The sequence below is a fragment of the Phyllobates terribilis genome, unplaced genomic scaffold, assembly GCF_046119375.1.
Source record: "Phyllobates terribilis strain yellow unplaced genomic scaffold, ASM4611937v1 Scaffold_11__3_contigs__length_659146591, whole genome shotgun sequence".
Taxonomy (NCBI): Eukaryota; Metazoa; Chordata; class Amphibia; order Anura; family Dendrobatidae; genus Phyllobates; species Phyllobates terribilis.
In genome coordinates, this window is record NW_027362771.1 from 212,273,822 (window position 1) to 212,290,380 (window position 16,559).

General features: G+C 44.1%; 1 protein-coding gene across 1 annotated transcript; it reads right to left on the minus strand.

The window, feature by feature from the left end:
* Positions 1–1,007: 1,007 nt before the first annotated feature.
* On the minus strand, positions 1,008–15,819 carry YAF2 (YY1 associated factor 2). The gene is made up of 4 exons (XM_073652017.1): positions 15,624–15,819; positions 15,365–15,490; positions 5,764–5,916; positions 1,008–2,125 (listed from the first exon to the last, which is right to left on the minus strand). Exons 1-4 carry the CDS (start codon positions 15,647–15,649, stop codon positions 1,888–1,890), a joined length of 543 nt encoding a protein of 180 aa, XP_073508118.1. The 5' UTR covers positions 15,650–15,819; the 3' UTR covers positions 1,008–1,887.
* Between the last annotated feature and the right edge of the window lie 740 nt (positions 15,820–16,559).

A 16,559-nucleotide genomic window follows, 5' to 3' on the forward strand; every position in this document is an offset into this window, starting at 1 on the left:
TACAACACTGGAGGCAGCAGAGAGCTGTTGGCTGAACCCTCATTTCTAATGTGTAGGAGGGGGCTTTAGCATTGAAATATTATACATTGCCATTCCACAAATGACAATCTACTGCTTTACAAATTCTGCCATTTACAAGAGTCATCTGCTCTTAGAAGTCCATAATTTATTGGCTTGTACATACTGCAACATTTCCTAAATGCATTTGATCTGCAAAGTTTTCCCACATTGGAAGAAAAGAAATTCCATCCAAGAAGAAGTATAGTAACATGGCCGTAATTTCCATAAAACAGATTGGAGGAGGACTACCGGATCGTTTCCAATATCTCCAGACATCATGCCAACCTATTCCTTTATCGTGAACTGCAGTCGTTTTCATAATGTAGCTATTTTAGAGATCCCCTACGTTTCTCCCAAAACAATGGATGACAATCCAATACCTGTCAGACCATAGTAATGCTAAAGTAAAGAAGATTTACTGTAATGTTTCACAACTCAGTGCAAACTAAAATGGATTTACTAAAAGCACACAGAATATCGACTTAAAAGTTGGAAGGTGCCACATACAAACCAATAAATTAAATGGCATCTAACCATTGATAAGTCTCTTTAAGGGCTAGCAACACCTGAAAATGGAAAGGGTCTATATACATCTCCTCAGGACTGACATTAATTACACATATGAATTATTAGCCCTATACTTCTTGTGGGATGTCACATATGGAATAACAGTGTTAAGTACTGTTCTCATCTCCGGGGGTGAATATCATTTACAGGGATCTACTAATGTGTGCCATACAGTGATCTGTCCAAGAGAACGTCCAATATTAACTCTCTGCATTTTCCTGCTGTGGAGCCTTCTCCATCACCACCCTTGTCCTACTCTAGCTGAGCACCACGGATGTACTGTAGAAGACAGCTGCGTGTGGCTGCCCACGCAATGTGACGGCAGCTCAAACACATGCAGGAGAATTGGCTGTCATTTCTTATACACCCACACTCTGTAAAAAAAAAAAAAAAAAAAATATTCGTTATGTGTGAAAAGTCCCCAAAAGCCTGCTGGAGACTCAACCAGATGGCTACCTCCTCCACAGGCAAAGTGTCAAATTACAGGACATTAAAAGGGGTTCTCCATTTTAGACAATCCCTACAGAATGACCTGAGCACAACGTGACCACCTTGTTGGACCCCAGTGATTAGCTATAATCTGTGGGCAAACCTGGTAGTAAGGGCTCAATTTCCATGTTGAGCAGCCAAGTTGGAGAGAAAGCATTACGCAATGCTTCTTCACATCAATGTGCTGTGGAAAGCTGGACAAGAGAGGTCCTCCAGGGCACGAGACACTGTAGGATGTCCATCTCTTAGCGACACAAGTCACAAGAGGATGCCTTCATTTATCACTATTGCCTCAGTACATGGAACCGATTCTCTAAACTGGAGAACCCCTTTAAGAAGAGAAGTCACAGGTCCAGCATTACATCTGGTAAAACAGACTATTGTTGCTGATACAAATGTGATTTCAGAAGGTATAGCTATGTCTGGGCAAGAAAAGACTAAAAGTCAGTGATACTATCCCTGTAACTTGGGTTTAATGAGGCTTGCAGACATAGGGTAGACATGGCAGCAGGTGCGGACTACTATCCAAGAGCCTTGGTGTAAGGTAACATTTCCGCTTATGCAAACCATTGTCATCTTCTGGTGTCACCGACCTAGGACGTCTTATTTGGGCGCACTTACAATATAGAATTACAAAAATAAGTGCATACATACTCACTTTCTTTCTCAAAAATATCAGATTTGTGTCAGATTTTTTTTGCCATGTAACTGTGGTGACTATTGGCAGAAAGAAGTTTCTTGTCACAATATCTAGAAAACACTAGAGAAACTTTAATGCGATTCTCCATTTACAGATGAGGTTTCTCCCCTGGGTGACGATGACCTGGATATTCCCCGCTCTGTGTTTTCTGAGCCAGATCCACTTTGACTATGTTGGTCCACAGAAGTGGCACTGGACGTAGGAGGGGACTTGGTTTTCTCTTTAAAGTCTGTAATAATGACCGTTAGGTCCCCCACAGTAACTTCCAAATGCTGTGCACTGCTTCGGTCCACATTTTTCAACCGTGGCCTAGAGAAAGCAAATATAAAAGGAACAGGTAACCTTATGTCTATAATACCCTTAAAGGCTACACATTACCAAGATAGATTCATTGTAGCAGGTTTTATTCTTAATATTTATCTGAAAACTGATCACTATTTAGGGTTCATTGTATTTATATAGTTACTTTTACCTAGGTTGTGCCAATCGGCAGAATTGGAAGGGTCCAGAGTCGGAGTAGTTTTTTACAAGACAGATCCCTTTAGAAAAGATCTTTCTAAATCAAAGGGTGGGATGGATGGTGATTCAACATGCATGCTACGTGCTGATGAAAAATTGGCGACAGACACCAAGTACCCAAGGAAATAGGCATCCTAGAGCAAAACAAAGACGACAATGTGGTTCCCTTCTTCAGCCAATTTTTTTTTTGTTTTTTTTAAAGACCAAAACTCAGTGAATTTTTAAATAACATTACATATATTTACATGTTTTCCCTGCAAAATCTGCACCAAACTCCTGTGTAAAGCTGCCCTAATGGGGGTTGTTTTATGGTGTTACACAAGTGAAGTTTCTTCACTTTATTATGACATGCACTAAAACAATGTAATATGCTTTCATTTAAAGGGAATCTGTCAGTAGGATCAACCCTCCTAAGCAGTCTATATGAGAATATAGTTCATAGGAATCTTATTCCAGAGAAATCCATGTTTTTCTTATACGTAAATGAGCTGCTCCAGACTATGGCCAGACACGGATCTGCGTGACAGAATCTGCCTCCAGAGATTATTTTATATTAGAGGGGGCATTACCAGTGTGACACATGTAACTAACACAGAGCAGTAGAACTGAACTTTTTTCTCAGACCAAACACATTTGCTGCAGCTCTCACAGCTCTGCTGTATAGCAACCCTGTGAGCCTGTGAGATGGAAGCGGAGAGGAACTTGCAGATGTGTCATTTATAAATCACACACCGCTCTGCAGTGAGATCAGAGAGCGGACATTACACATCTCACTGGTAATACCCGCTTTTATTAAAAATAAGCTCTGGAGGCAGATTCTCATGCAGATCAGTGTCTGGCCCATAGTCTGGAACAGCTCATTTACATATAAGAAAAATGTTAATTTCTCTGGAATAAGACATAGGATCGCAGATATCAAGGTATAGTTTATTCAGTTTCATATGACCTGCATGCCCATATAGGCGGCTTAGGAGGGATGATCCTAGTGACAGATTCCCTTTAAAGTATCAAAATTTTCAACAACTGTCTGTGGTTAGCAGATTAAACTTTTTTTTGCATCCATTCAGTGACTAAAATGTTACTTATACAGTGGATAGTTGAGCGCGATTGCGTATTTATTTTTTTATAAGGTTAGGTACGCCTGAAGCTTTTCTCACATTGAAGGGGTTCTTCAGAACTATACTACTGATTAGTAGAAAAACAGCAATCAGCTCACCTGCTCAGGGCACAGTCATAGCACTCAAAGAGTAATATGAAGATCCCAAACTGTAACCAGCACATGTCATCTTCCATAAAAATGTTGATGTCAGAAACATGTTGTCTGGGGAAAGTGTATGTTCTCTGCTGTCGATGTATATTTATTTTTCTATGCTGTTGTTTTCTCAGCCGCTAATGTTTTTATAAAGATTCAATAAAAGTAAAGATAATGTGCATTGGCTACAGTACGTGATCATCATATTGATGACATATACACAGCATTCTTATTTGTCTTTAATGAAAGAAACTACAGCACTTGGCGGGACCAGTAAACTATATAATGGGCTGCTGTGGTCCACTCCGTATATTGCTTACATCCAGCCGGTGCCGGAGCAGATATCAACTGATCAGTGGACTGCTGGGTGTTGGAGCCCTACTGATCTCATGTTGAAAACCTACAAAACAGGTCATCATTAGTTTAATCCCTATTAAGACTGGAACTCCCCATAGTTATCCATTTAGGCTCTAAATGTCCAGTAATCATCCATAAGAACGGATCCAGTAGCAATCCATTGACAAAAAAGTTATTCAGACAACTTTGTTTTTAAAAAACGGATTTCAGCTGGATCCGTTTTTTTTTTTTACATTGAAGCCTATGGAGAACGGATTTATTAATTAGCCACCCGTTTTCTTTCATTTGAAAGGGATCCGTTTTTTGCTTGCTCGATCAGTTTAAAATGGAAGCTAGCGGATGGCTAATTAACAGATCCGTTCTCCTTAGATTTCAATGTTAAAAAACAGATTCTGCAGAAATCAGTTTTTTAAAAAATGGACAAAAAAGCTGTGTCTGCACAACTTTTTTGCCAACGAATTGCTGCTGGATCCGTTCTGATGAATTATCACTGGACATGTGAACATAGCCTATTCAAGTTCCTCCATTGAATCTCCATGCTTGTTGATTGAAAGTGTGAATACGGCTCTATTATAGCGCCATTTATTCCATGGCACTTTACATTTGGCTCTATGGAAAACTCCCTTTCCTCACTCCCAGGGGATTCATATATTTACAGCAGTCACCCTATAATTGCATGTAAACCACTTGCTCCCTATGCCTGCACACAGTTTACATAATTAAATTTGTTGCATAGTTGGTGACTATTTCAGCTGGTAGAGGGTTAAACACTAAAGTCTGCTAAATGTGTAATCTTTATATGCAGATATTTACTACTTGCAAAATATTATATTTTTTTACTATTGTTTTCTCATTGGCCAATGACCAGCTAATATTTTTTAATGTTTTCCACGTTAAATTTGTTTGTATACAAGCTATTTTTTCTATATGCCCAATTTATCCAGTAATGCATTTAATGTTTGGAGAGTTGAGGGGATTTTTTATATAATAAATGTATATTAATTCATTTATCCTCTTGCATTTGTTGGTGTGCTTGTTAGTTCTGGATTGGCTGTGCGCCTTTTTTCTACTAATTCGTATATCAGAAAAATTTTGATGCAAAAAACTAATTTCAAGTCAGGAAATCATGAGGTGGTATAAAGTTAGACAAAAAGTGACTAAAGATGGCTAGATCGATAAATCTAGCATGAGCTACTGTAATTAATCTAGTCTAGTTTTCAGCCGCCTAAGTTTAAATGGAATCTGACACCAGTATAATATAGGACAAGTGAGCCTGATTTCAGGGAAGTGTTACTTATTAGGCTGTGTTATAGTTTCAATACAATCAGTATTTTATCAGCAGGAGATGATCACTGCAGGTCTAGGTCTCACATGAAGGAAAGTGCAGCTAATCTGTGTAACCCCACCCACACCACTGATTGGCATCTTGCTGATCATTCACAGTATACACAGGAAGCTGCCAGTCAGGGGTGTGGGTTGGGTTATACACAGCTTAGTGTTCTGAGCACTGCTACATCTACAGCAGAGAAAACAGGAATTCTATCAACACTGCATTAAGCAGTTCACTAAGTGATACACCACTGGAATCAGGATCTCTGCACCTACATCATGTTACTCTCAGATTACATAGAAAAACTTGCTAACAGATTCACTTTAAGAAAATATTAATACATCTACTCAAAAGTTCCTGATAGCAAGTTAATACACACTGTACCAGGAAATTAGGATCTGCTTGTCCAATTTAGAACCTCCTTTAAATCTTTTGTGTGTTACGTTAATGTAAATGCACTGAATAAATGATTATTTTAAAGGGAAATACCTTGCTTTCTTGTTACTGTTCTTTTTAATAGGCGTTTCTTTTTCACTTTTTTCTTTTTCTGTTCTGTCTTTTTTCTCTTTCTTCGACTGCATGGGAGGCACAAATTGCTGCGTTACCTGCTGTGCAACCAACTGTGATACAGGTCGTGGTTTCCTGCATAAAGAAAACAGAGTTATTTCTGGAAAACATTTTTTCTTATACAAGATAAAGACCAGGACTATTGTACCCCTGATTGCTGGCAGCACACAAAGTCTGGTGCTGGCGCAGTAGCAATATTGGGCTGCTGCTCAGGATGCCTGCACTACAGTCACATCATCTCATGGCGCGGACAGACAAACAGAAATTCTAAACTTATTGGAAGGGTCAGTTACAACCAAAATGTACTTTGTTCATTACCATAAGAGGAGTTACCCAAGGTTTCTCAAAAGCTGACAAAGAATAGGGAATTTTCTTTTTTTTTTGTAAACAGAGATAAGCATTACTTACCCCTTGATTCCCCCTGATGAAGCAGCCCCCACCCATAATACAGTGACAATATCCCATCCATCATTCATTTGCCTACTGCAGTCAATCACAGAAGAGCAGCAATCATGTGAATAATGGATTGGACAAGTTACAGCAAAAAAAAAAAATAATAATAATAATGATAATATACAGTGGATATAAAAAGTCTACATACCTGTGCAGAGAGATGGCGCTATATAAATAAAACTCTAACATATTCTGCAGCGCTTTATAATTCAGAGAATTTACAGACATTATTGCCACTGTCCTCATTAGGGCTCACAATCTACATTCCCTATCAGTATGTCTTTGGAGTGTGCGAGGAAACCGGAGAAACCGGAGGAAATCCACACAAACACGGGGAGACCATACAAACTCCTTGCAGATATCTATCTTGGTGGATAAATATAATATATACCGTATTTTCGGACTATAAGACGCACCTAGGTTTCTGCTGCTGTCACTGTTACAGGGGCAATGTCCCCCAATTCTGTGCTAAAACCTCCCATTCTGATATACATATGTCCCCATCCTAGTATATATGGCCCCCCCATCCAGGTATACATGCCCCCCCCCCCCCATCCTGCCCATCCTGGTATACATGGCCCCCATTACACTTCACACAAAAAAAATAACAATTCTACTCACCTAGCCTCTGCTCCAGCGCTGCATCCTGTTCTGATGCCAGCAGCTGATTTCAGCATGTAAGCAGCGCATGACGCCACTGCCATGCACCCTCACACGCTGAGGTCAGCTGGTGGAATATTCACTGCTCCCCACGCCAGGGACTATGGCAGTAGAGAGCAGTGAATATGCCTTTTTTTTAATAGCAAGCACAGTGTTAGCAGCAGCAGCGCGATCACGTGTGCGCGCTTATTAAGGAGAATGAATATTCACTGCTCTCCACTCCCACAATCCTGCCCACCTCTCAGCGCCGGCTTCAGTGCATAGAGGTGGACGGGACTATGGGCGTGTGGAGCAGTGAAAATTTATTTTCTTTAATAGCGATCACACTGTTAGCAGCAGATGCTGGCTCCTGGAACGGCTGGGCGATCATGTGTGCCCGCTATTAAAGAGAATGAATAATGAATATTCACTGCTCTCCACTCCCATAGTTCCTCCCACCTCTCGGGGCCAGCTTCAGTGCATTGAGGTGGGAGGGACTATGGGCTTGGGGGAACAGTGAATATTCATTGTCTTTAACGGCGGGCACAAGTGTTAGCTGCAGCAGCCAGCTCTTGTGACCCGCTCCTCCGCTGCTGGTAGTGTACTACATATGACAACAAATCTCCCGTATTCTTCATATGTCTATTCTGTGGAGTAGGGTGGCAAGACGGAAACCTTTTCTTACAAAGAAAAACCATCCAAGCCAGCTAGGTTTTGCCAAAACCTACATCAAGTCTGCCAAAATCATGTGTGAAACGTGTTATGAGACAAAGATTGAAGTTTTTTTGCCATAATTTATAAAGGTATGTTTGGCGCAAAGCCAACATTGTGCATCACCTAAAGAACACCATACCCACAGTGAGTCATGGTGGAGGCAGAATTATGCTTTCGGCTTACTTTTAGGCAGCTGGAATTGGGGCTTAAGACAAGGTGGAGGGAATTCTGAGCAGTTCTAAATATCAGTCATTTTTGCAACAACAACGTTATGCCTCTCCTAAAAAACTGAAGATGAATTTCATCTTTCAGGACGACAACAACAACATTAAACACATCTCCAAATCAACAAAAGAATGGCCTAATCAGAAGATCAGAGTTTTGGAATGGCCCAGCCAGAGCTCAGTCCTGAATCCAATTGAAAATCTCTGGGAGACACGAAGAGGGCGCTGTACACCGATGATGCCTCTCACAAGCTCACAGATTTAGATAACTACTGAAAGGAACAATGGGCAACGATTGCCAATTATAGATGTGCCCTGCTGATAGACTCCTACCCTAAAAAGACTGAAGGCTGTCATAAATTCAAAGGGTACTTCAACAAAGTATTAGTTTAAAGGGGTGGCTCAAAACTAAAGCTAATTTTAATCCTAAATGTCTATTTAATGAAATAATCACTTTTCTAATATGCTTTACATTTAAAAAGACCCTATTGTTCCCTTCTCTTTTTTTTTTTTAACTTCCGTTCTGGTGACGGTTTGTTTGAGAATCCCAAGTGTATGCTGGGATAATCAAACACGACATTAGGGGGCAGAGGCTGCGGTCACTGCCACAGCTGCTTTCCCCACCCTGAAGTGATGTCCATTTAAGGGTCTGGGCTAGTCCCTGCTCTGCGCATTCTCACTTCTCCCTTATTGTCAAGTGCTCTCTTTTTCAAAGAGCAAGTACAGTGTGCACTCTTGCCAGGTAGTTAAAGCCAACAAGGGAGCCCCAGTCGTCTGATGACGTCCCAGCATGCACTTAGGAGTCTCAAACAAATCATCATCAGAACGGAAGTAAAACAAGACAAAAAAAAACACAGCAGAGAAGGAACGGTAGGGATTTTTAACTAAATTACTATATATTAGAAAAGTGATTAGATTATTACATTAAATAGACATATAGGACTGAAAATAGAGTTTAATTTCAGATCACCCCTTTCAGGGTGTACATATTTATGCAACCCCATTATTTTAGTTCTTTATTTTTCTACCAGAAAATATGTCAATTGAAAATAAACCAAATTGTAAATATGATTAACAAAGGTGGAAAATGTTCCGAAATTATTCTTCTTGGTAAGATATTTTTTTACATGACAAAAACCTAGCATTTTAATAGGGGTGTATAAGCAAACGGCTGACTGAGGCTAAAACCGTGCTTTTTGGCATCTATTGGGTGAATACGTTTATGAATACGCCTGTCATATAGGACTCTACCATGATGTGGACAGAGCAAACAGCCAAATAACACAAAAGGTGTTAAGTCACAATTCAGAATAAACAGTCAGACAACTTATATCTAAACAGTAATACAAAATAAAGCAAAATGGGTTTTTTTCCAAAGTGGAATCAGTCACCAACTATCACATTTGAGAGCAGTATAAAGTAGGGGCAGAGACCCTGATTCCATTGATGCATCACTTACTATGCTGCTTGCAGCAGTTTGACAGAATCACTATTTTCTCTGCGGCAGATCCATCAGTTCTCTGAATGCTGAGCTCTACATAACCGCCCCACCACTGACAGCTTTCGGTTTACACTGTGCATAGGCAAAAAGCTGCCTATCAGTGGTGGGGGCGGGGTTATACTAAGCTTATGAATATGGAGGACTACCTGGCATCAGGTTTACTAGTCCTCTAATGATAATTTCCTAATAAAATAATGTTATCAAAACCACAGCCAGCAGCCCAGTAAGTGACACATTGCTGGAATCAGGGTCTCTGTCTCTACATGACACTGCTCACAGATTAGATGGCAAAAACTACTGTAGATTTAAACTGTGACATGTAGCAAAAGTGTTAAAAAAAAAAAACACAATATGTTTTATAGGGAACTCCTGAGCAGTTTGGACCACCAGCCTTTGAGGTATACGTCCATCATGTTTCTAGGCTGCACTTATGTTGTCCATAATATTTAGCTGCAATTTGGGCAGGGAGTACGCTGCTCAGAAACACTGCAGTAGGTAAAAACAGCAAGATCGGTCACCTTTGGGGTATGTGCACACGATGTCTTGCCGATGCAGATTCCGCATCCACTTATCGTTTTGATTGAAAAACCGCAGGCAGTTTCTTCATTGTTGAAAAGAGTTAAAATACACCCCAAAAAGATCGTAAAATAGAAATTCTGGAATTTCCTGATGCGTCTTATTCTTTAAAAACTCGGCAGGATCCCCCGCCTGAAAAGACGTTGGGGGCACATACTTTCTCTGTTTTCCTGGTAAGCAGAGTAAAGGCATCAGCAGATCTTTGTGTGGACTGGCCCAGAATCACACGATATCCTGGCTGCCCCATACATTAATGTGGTCATACATATAAGATGAAGGACAGCCAAATACTCTGAGAAAAGAAGACTTGGACCTCACATAAAATATGTCGCTCCCAGGGGTATCAGGAGGTGGAGGGTCTCAAGTGAATAGGAGCCGAACTTCATTTCTTGGCAGTGGCCACTAAATGGTGTTTGGAGCTGTACCGTTCTGCTCCATACAATATATACATCTGTGGGCAGCTGGGGGTAATAACAGCTGATCTGTTGAGGTGATGGGTATAAGATCCAAGCCCCCCACCAATTTGACATTGATGACATCCATCAGTAACATAGTATTTCTCTTTAAAGAGTAACTAAACAGATCTGCAGGCAATCACAGTAGTGGTCCACTACTCGGACAGCCCCTTCTGAATCACAATGTTTTCCCCCCAGTAAAATAACTATACTCACCTCCGATGCAGCCGCCATTCCAGCAGTGTCGGTACTGGTTCTTATGGGACTCAGGCTACGTTTTAATATCAAGCAATTCCTGCGGCAAATCAGAGCTAGATTCACTCTCTTCCTTCAGACAAGTCACATAAATCTGGAGGAAGTGAGAGCGGCTGATGCTGCTCTCTCACTTCCTCCAGATATATGTGATTGATCTGAAAGCAGGTAAGAGTGAAGCCAGCGCTGATTGGCTGCAGGGATCGCGTGACATTATGTCATGCAATCTTCGGGAGAACCAATGGCGACACCACTGGAACGGCACCGGAGGTGAGTAGAAGAGTCATTATTTTACAAGGGGGAAACAGATTGAGAGGGGGTTGTCTGAATAGTGGAAAACTCCCAGAATTTAGTTACTCTTTAAAGGGGTTGCCTAATACTACAATACTGATGACCCATCCAAAGGAGAAGTCCTCAATGGCAAATTGGTGGTGGTGGGGTTCTTATACCCTCACCAATCAGCTATTAACCCCACCAGTGACTGACTGGATGTAAATAATGTATGGAGCAGAACAGTACAGCTCCACATACCATTTAGTGGCCACTGCCGAAAAATGAAGCTCAGTTCCTAATCACTTGAGACCCTCCAAGACGTAGAGACTCCCACAATGAGGCCTATGATTCTGGGCAAAAATCTCCTGAATGCTTTTTCCGTTTCCCTGCCAAGCATAAAGTTGACCGTTCTTGCAGTTTTTACCTACCTATACTCTACCCAAATTGCATCAAAATATTATGGAGAACATAAATACAGCCTGTATACCTCAAAGTCCGGAGGTCCAAACTGGTCAGGGGTTCCCTAAAAAGACAGCAGCAGCATGAGTTTTCACTTTTCTACTCTCAGCTTGGCATGACAAATGTGTGCCTTGAGAACATACAGTTGTGCGCAAAAGTTTACATACCCCGGAAGAATTTTTCCTTTCTTGGCCTTGTTTCAGAGAATATGAATGATAACAAAAAAAACTTTTTCTCCACTCATGGTTATTGGTTGGGTGAAGCCATTTATTGTCAAACTACTGTGTTTTCTCTTTTTAAATCTTAATGACAACCAAAAACATCCAAATGACCCTGATCAAAAGTTTACATACCCTGGTGATTTTGGCCTGATAACATGCGCAGAATTTGACACAAATGGGTTTGAATGGCTACTAAAGGTAACATCCTCACCTGTGACCTGTTTGCTTGTAATCAGTGTGTGTGAATAAAAGCTGAGTGAATTTCTGGGATCCAGACAGACTCTTGCATCTTTCATCCAGCCACTGACATTTCTGGATTGTGAGTCATGGGGAAAGCAAAAGAATTGTCAACAGATCTACGGGAAAAGGTAGTTGAACTGTATAACACAGGAAAGGGATACAAAAAGATATCCAAGGAACTGATAATGTCAGTCAGCAGCGTTCAAACTGTGATTAACAAATGGAAAATCAGGGGCTCTGTAAAAACCAAACCACGGTCAGGTAGACCAACAAAAATTTCGGCCACAACTGCCAGGAAAATTGTTCGGGATGCAAAGAAAAACCCACAAACAACATCAGCTGAAATTCAGGACTCGCTGAAAACTAGTGGTGTGGCTGTTTCAAGATGCACAATAAGGAGGAACTTGAAGAAAAATGGGCTGCATGGTCGAGTCACCAGAAGAAAGCCATTACTGAGCAAATGCCACAAAGTATCTCGCCTACAATACGCCAAACAGCACAGAGACGAGCCTCAAAACTTCTGGAACAAGGTAATTTGGAGTGATGAGACCAAAATTGAACTTTTTGACCACAACCATAAACGTTACATTTGGAGAGAGGTCAACAAAGCCTATAAAGAAAGAAACACCATTCCTACTGTAAAGCACGGAGGTGGATCGCTGATGTTTTGGGATGTGTGAGCCAAAAAGGCACAGGAAACTTGGTAAAAGTTGAAGGAAAGATGAATGCAGCACGTTATCAGCAAATACTGGAAGCAAATTTGCACTCATCAGCCTGGAAGCTGCGCATGGGACGTACTTGGAAGTTTCAACATGACAACGATCCAAAACACAAGGCCACGTCCACCCGTCATTGGCTACAGCAGAACAAAGAGAAGGTTCTGGAGTGACCATCTCAGTCTCCTGACCTCAATATCATTGAGCCACTCTGGGGAGATCTCAAGAGTGCAGTTCATGCTAGACAGCCCAGGAATTTACAGGAACTGGAGACTTTTTGCCAAGAAGAATGGGCAGCTTTACCATCTGAGAAAATGAAGAACCTCATCCACAACTACCACAAAAGACTTCAAGCTGTCATTGATGTTAGAGGGGGCAATAGAAGGTATTAAGAACTGGTATATGAACTTCTGCTCAGGGTCATTTGGATGTTTTTGGTTGTCATTAAGATTTAAAAAGAGAAAACACAGTAGTTTGACAATAAATGGCTTCACACAACCAATAACCATGAGTGGAGAAAAGGTTTTTTGTTATCATTCATATTCTCTGAAACAAGGCCAAGAAAGCAAAAATTCTGCCGGGGTATGTAAACTTTTGATCACAACTGTACACAAATTAGAGAATGCAATAGATATTCCTGAGGAGTAAGAACAGCTACAAGGCTAGTGTTCCCAAACCTAGAATGCACTCATCACAGGCTGAATCTACAGAACCTCAAAAAGACCAAAAGGGAGAAAGTAAATGTCTCCTACTCTAGACTCCATAGAGGATTGCCAAAGAGAACTGGAGAGCTAAAGTCTCTCTATATAACATATACTAATGTCTGCCCAACCGGCCAATTTTGTCAGGACAAGGCGACAATCTAATGTGTATGGGTACCTACCAATGTTGAGAGAGATTAGGATTGGGCATTTCGATTTACAACATCCAACCCTTATCTTCCTAGGGGAGCTAAATCATTGCTGGAGGTGACTAACAGGAGCTTTACTCCACATTTTCTATTAATATATATGCCAACTCAGCTAAACAGAGTGTGCATGTGTACGGCAGAGTCTAGAGGACTAGCCGTCAGCCATATGAGCAATAGGCCAGCTGCTATCTAGGGGAGATGGGCACCTTCAGCCTATGGCTGACCATGGTACATGACAGACAGACACTTCTTGTCCCAAACACTGAATCCAGGGGAAGCAAAAACAGCGCAAGGAACTGATCAGATCACGGCTTTTATATTGTGGACACAGCCTGCTATGAGCGATTATGGAAACCTGCCCCAGATCAGCCACCAAACGTACAACTTCCAGGATCCCAGCTAAGACACTGCTGCCCCAGATCAACTACCAAACCAGAGACGGGGAATCTTTTTTCTGCATAGGGCCATTTGGATATTTATACCGTCCTTCTGGGCCGTACAAATTGTGCGCCAACTCCGACCACAAAATATGTCCTGACGCTAACACTGGTGGCCAGGATGTAATCTTTCATTACATATTCCTTAGCGCTCAGTTGTGAATACAGCGTGTGTGTGCTCATAGAGCAAGAAGAAATTAATGGGCTGTGACTGGCAAACTACAGCTGCCAGCCCAAGCACTGTGGTCCCTAGGAATCTGCCCAGGGACAGCGGATAAAAGGTCATCGAGGGCTGTAAACGGCCCACGGGTAGGGGGGTTCCCCAACCCCGCACCAAATAGCTGCCCTAGGTCATCCTCCAAATGATACAGCTGGATGGAGCCCAGCTCCAAGATGGATGACCCGGATCAACCAATAAATGTATAACTGCCCCAGATCCAAGCCATTGCTCGGCCACCAGATGCACGTATGCCCCCTATCCCAGCCGTTGCGGCTGCCCCCCGGAAGGCCACCAGGATGCCCCCCTATCCCACCACCAGGCGCACGGCCAACCCCCCTATCCCACCACCAGGCGCACGGCCAACCCCCCTATCCCACCACCAGGCGCACGGCCAACCCCCCTATCCCACCACCAGGCGCACGGCCAACCCCCCTATCCCACCACCAGGCGCACGGCCAACCCCCCTATCCCACCACCAGGCGCACGGCCAACCCCCCTATCCCACCACCAGGCGCACGGCCAACCCCCCTATCCCACCACCAGGCGCACGGCCAACCCCCCTATCCCACCACCAGGCGCACGGCCAACCCCCCTATCCCACCACCAGGCGCACGGCCAACCCCCCTATCCCACCACCAGGCGCACGGCCAACCCCCCTATCCCACCACCAGGCGCACGGCCAACCCCCCTATCCCACCACCAGGCGCACGGCCAACCCCCCTATCCCACCACCAGGCGCACGGCCAACCCCCCTATCCCACCACCAGGCGCACGGCCAACCCCCCTATCCCACCACCAGGCGCACGGCCAACCCCCCTATCCCACCACCAGGCGCACGGCCAACCCCCCTATCCCACCACCAGGCGCACGGCCAACCCCCCTATCCCACCACCAGGCGCACGGCCAACCCCCCTATCCCACCACCAGGCGCACGGCCAACCCCCCTATCCCACCACCAGGCGCACGGCCAACCCCCCTATCCCACCACCAGGCGCACGGCTAACCCCCCTATCCCACCACCAGGCGCACGGCTAACCCCCCTATCCCACCACCAGGCGCACGGCTAACCCCCCTATCCCACCACCAGGCGCACGGCTAACCCCCCTATCCCACCACCAGGCGCACGGCTGCCCCCTATCCCACCACCAGGCGCACGGCTGCCCCCTATCCCACCACCAGGCGCACGGCTGCCCCCGGCCGTCACGGCGCGCTCGGAGCCGCATTGTTCCTCACCTGGTGGACGTCCCCTTGCGCACATCACACATCAGGCACTTGAAGGCCTCGGCGCTGTTCTTGAACGTGCACACGCTGCAGTCCCAGTATCCCTCGTCTGATGACGGCTTCGGCTGCCGCTTCGGCCTGAAGAGGAGAGCAGTGTGAGACGCAGACATGGCTACATGCAGCACAACAAGGCCAGCGAACATCTGCCGCGGCCTCGGGCGCTCTAGGCGGGGGGCTCCTTCCGTCCCCGCACGGCGCCTCCTCTGCTCACCTTGTGGGACTTTTCTTGTCTCCCATGCTGCGGCGAATGACAGGAAGCGGAGGCCGAGCACCAAAGCCCCGGCACACAAGCGGCTGCACCGACCGCGATCCGCCGCAGCCAGCTGTCCGCCGCCACACGTGACCCGGGGCGTCCAATCACACGAGTCCGAACAGCGGGAGAGGCGTCAGCTCATCATCTGCCTGGTATGTGATGGAGCGGCTCCGGTAATGCCCCGCCGTGACCGGGGGCAGTGATCAGCAGCACCGGACGCTGACACTGGAGAAGATGTGGGCAATTACAGCGACATATTGTAACGTGTCGCATCGCTTGTGAGAATGTTCCATAGGTCTGTGCTGGAAAGGAAACAGCAATGTGAGCGGCATCTGGTCCTGAGTCCAACTGGTGATGGAAGGTCCCGGCCCGATCCCGGCCTATAAGTAACTTATGGATTACCTGTCAGGCACCAATCACCTGGCCTGCTACCCCCCAAAAAGCTCCTCAGGGGCACAGCACGTAGCCGGTGATTGGGGCGTCACAGAAGGGTATACAGAAGCACATGGGAGTCATGGGGCTCCATAGCAGGAATTCTAACTGGGCTCACAACAAAAAGTACACTGCTCAAAAAAATAAAGGGAACACTCAAATAACACATCCTAGATCTGAATGAATGAAATATTCTCATTGAATACTTTGTTCTGTACAAAGTTGAATGTGCTGACAACAAAATCACACAAAAATCATCAATGGAAATCAAATTTATTAACCAATGGAGGACTGGATTTGGAGTCACCCCCAAAATTAAAGTGGAAAAACACACTACAGTCTGATCCAACTTTGATGTAATGTCCTTAAAACAAGTCAAAATGAGGCTCAGTATTGTGTGTGGCCTCCACGTGCCTGTATGACCTCCCTACAACGCCTGGGCATGCTCCTGATGAGGTTGCG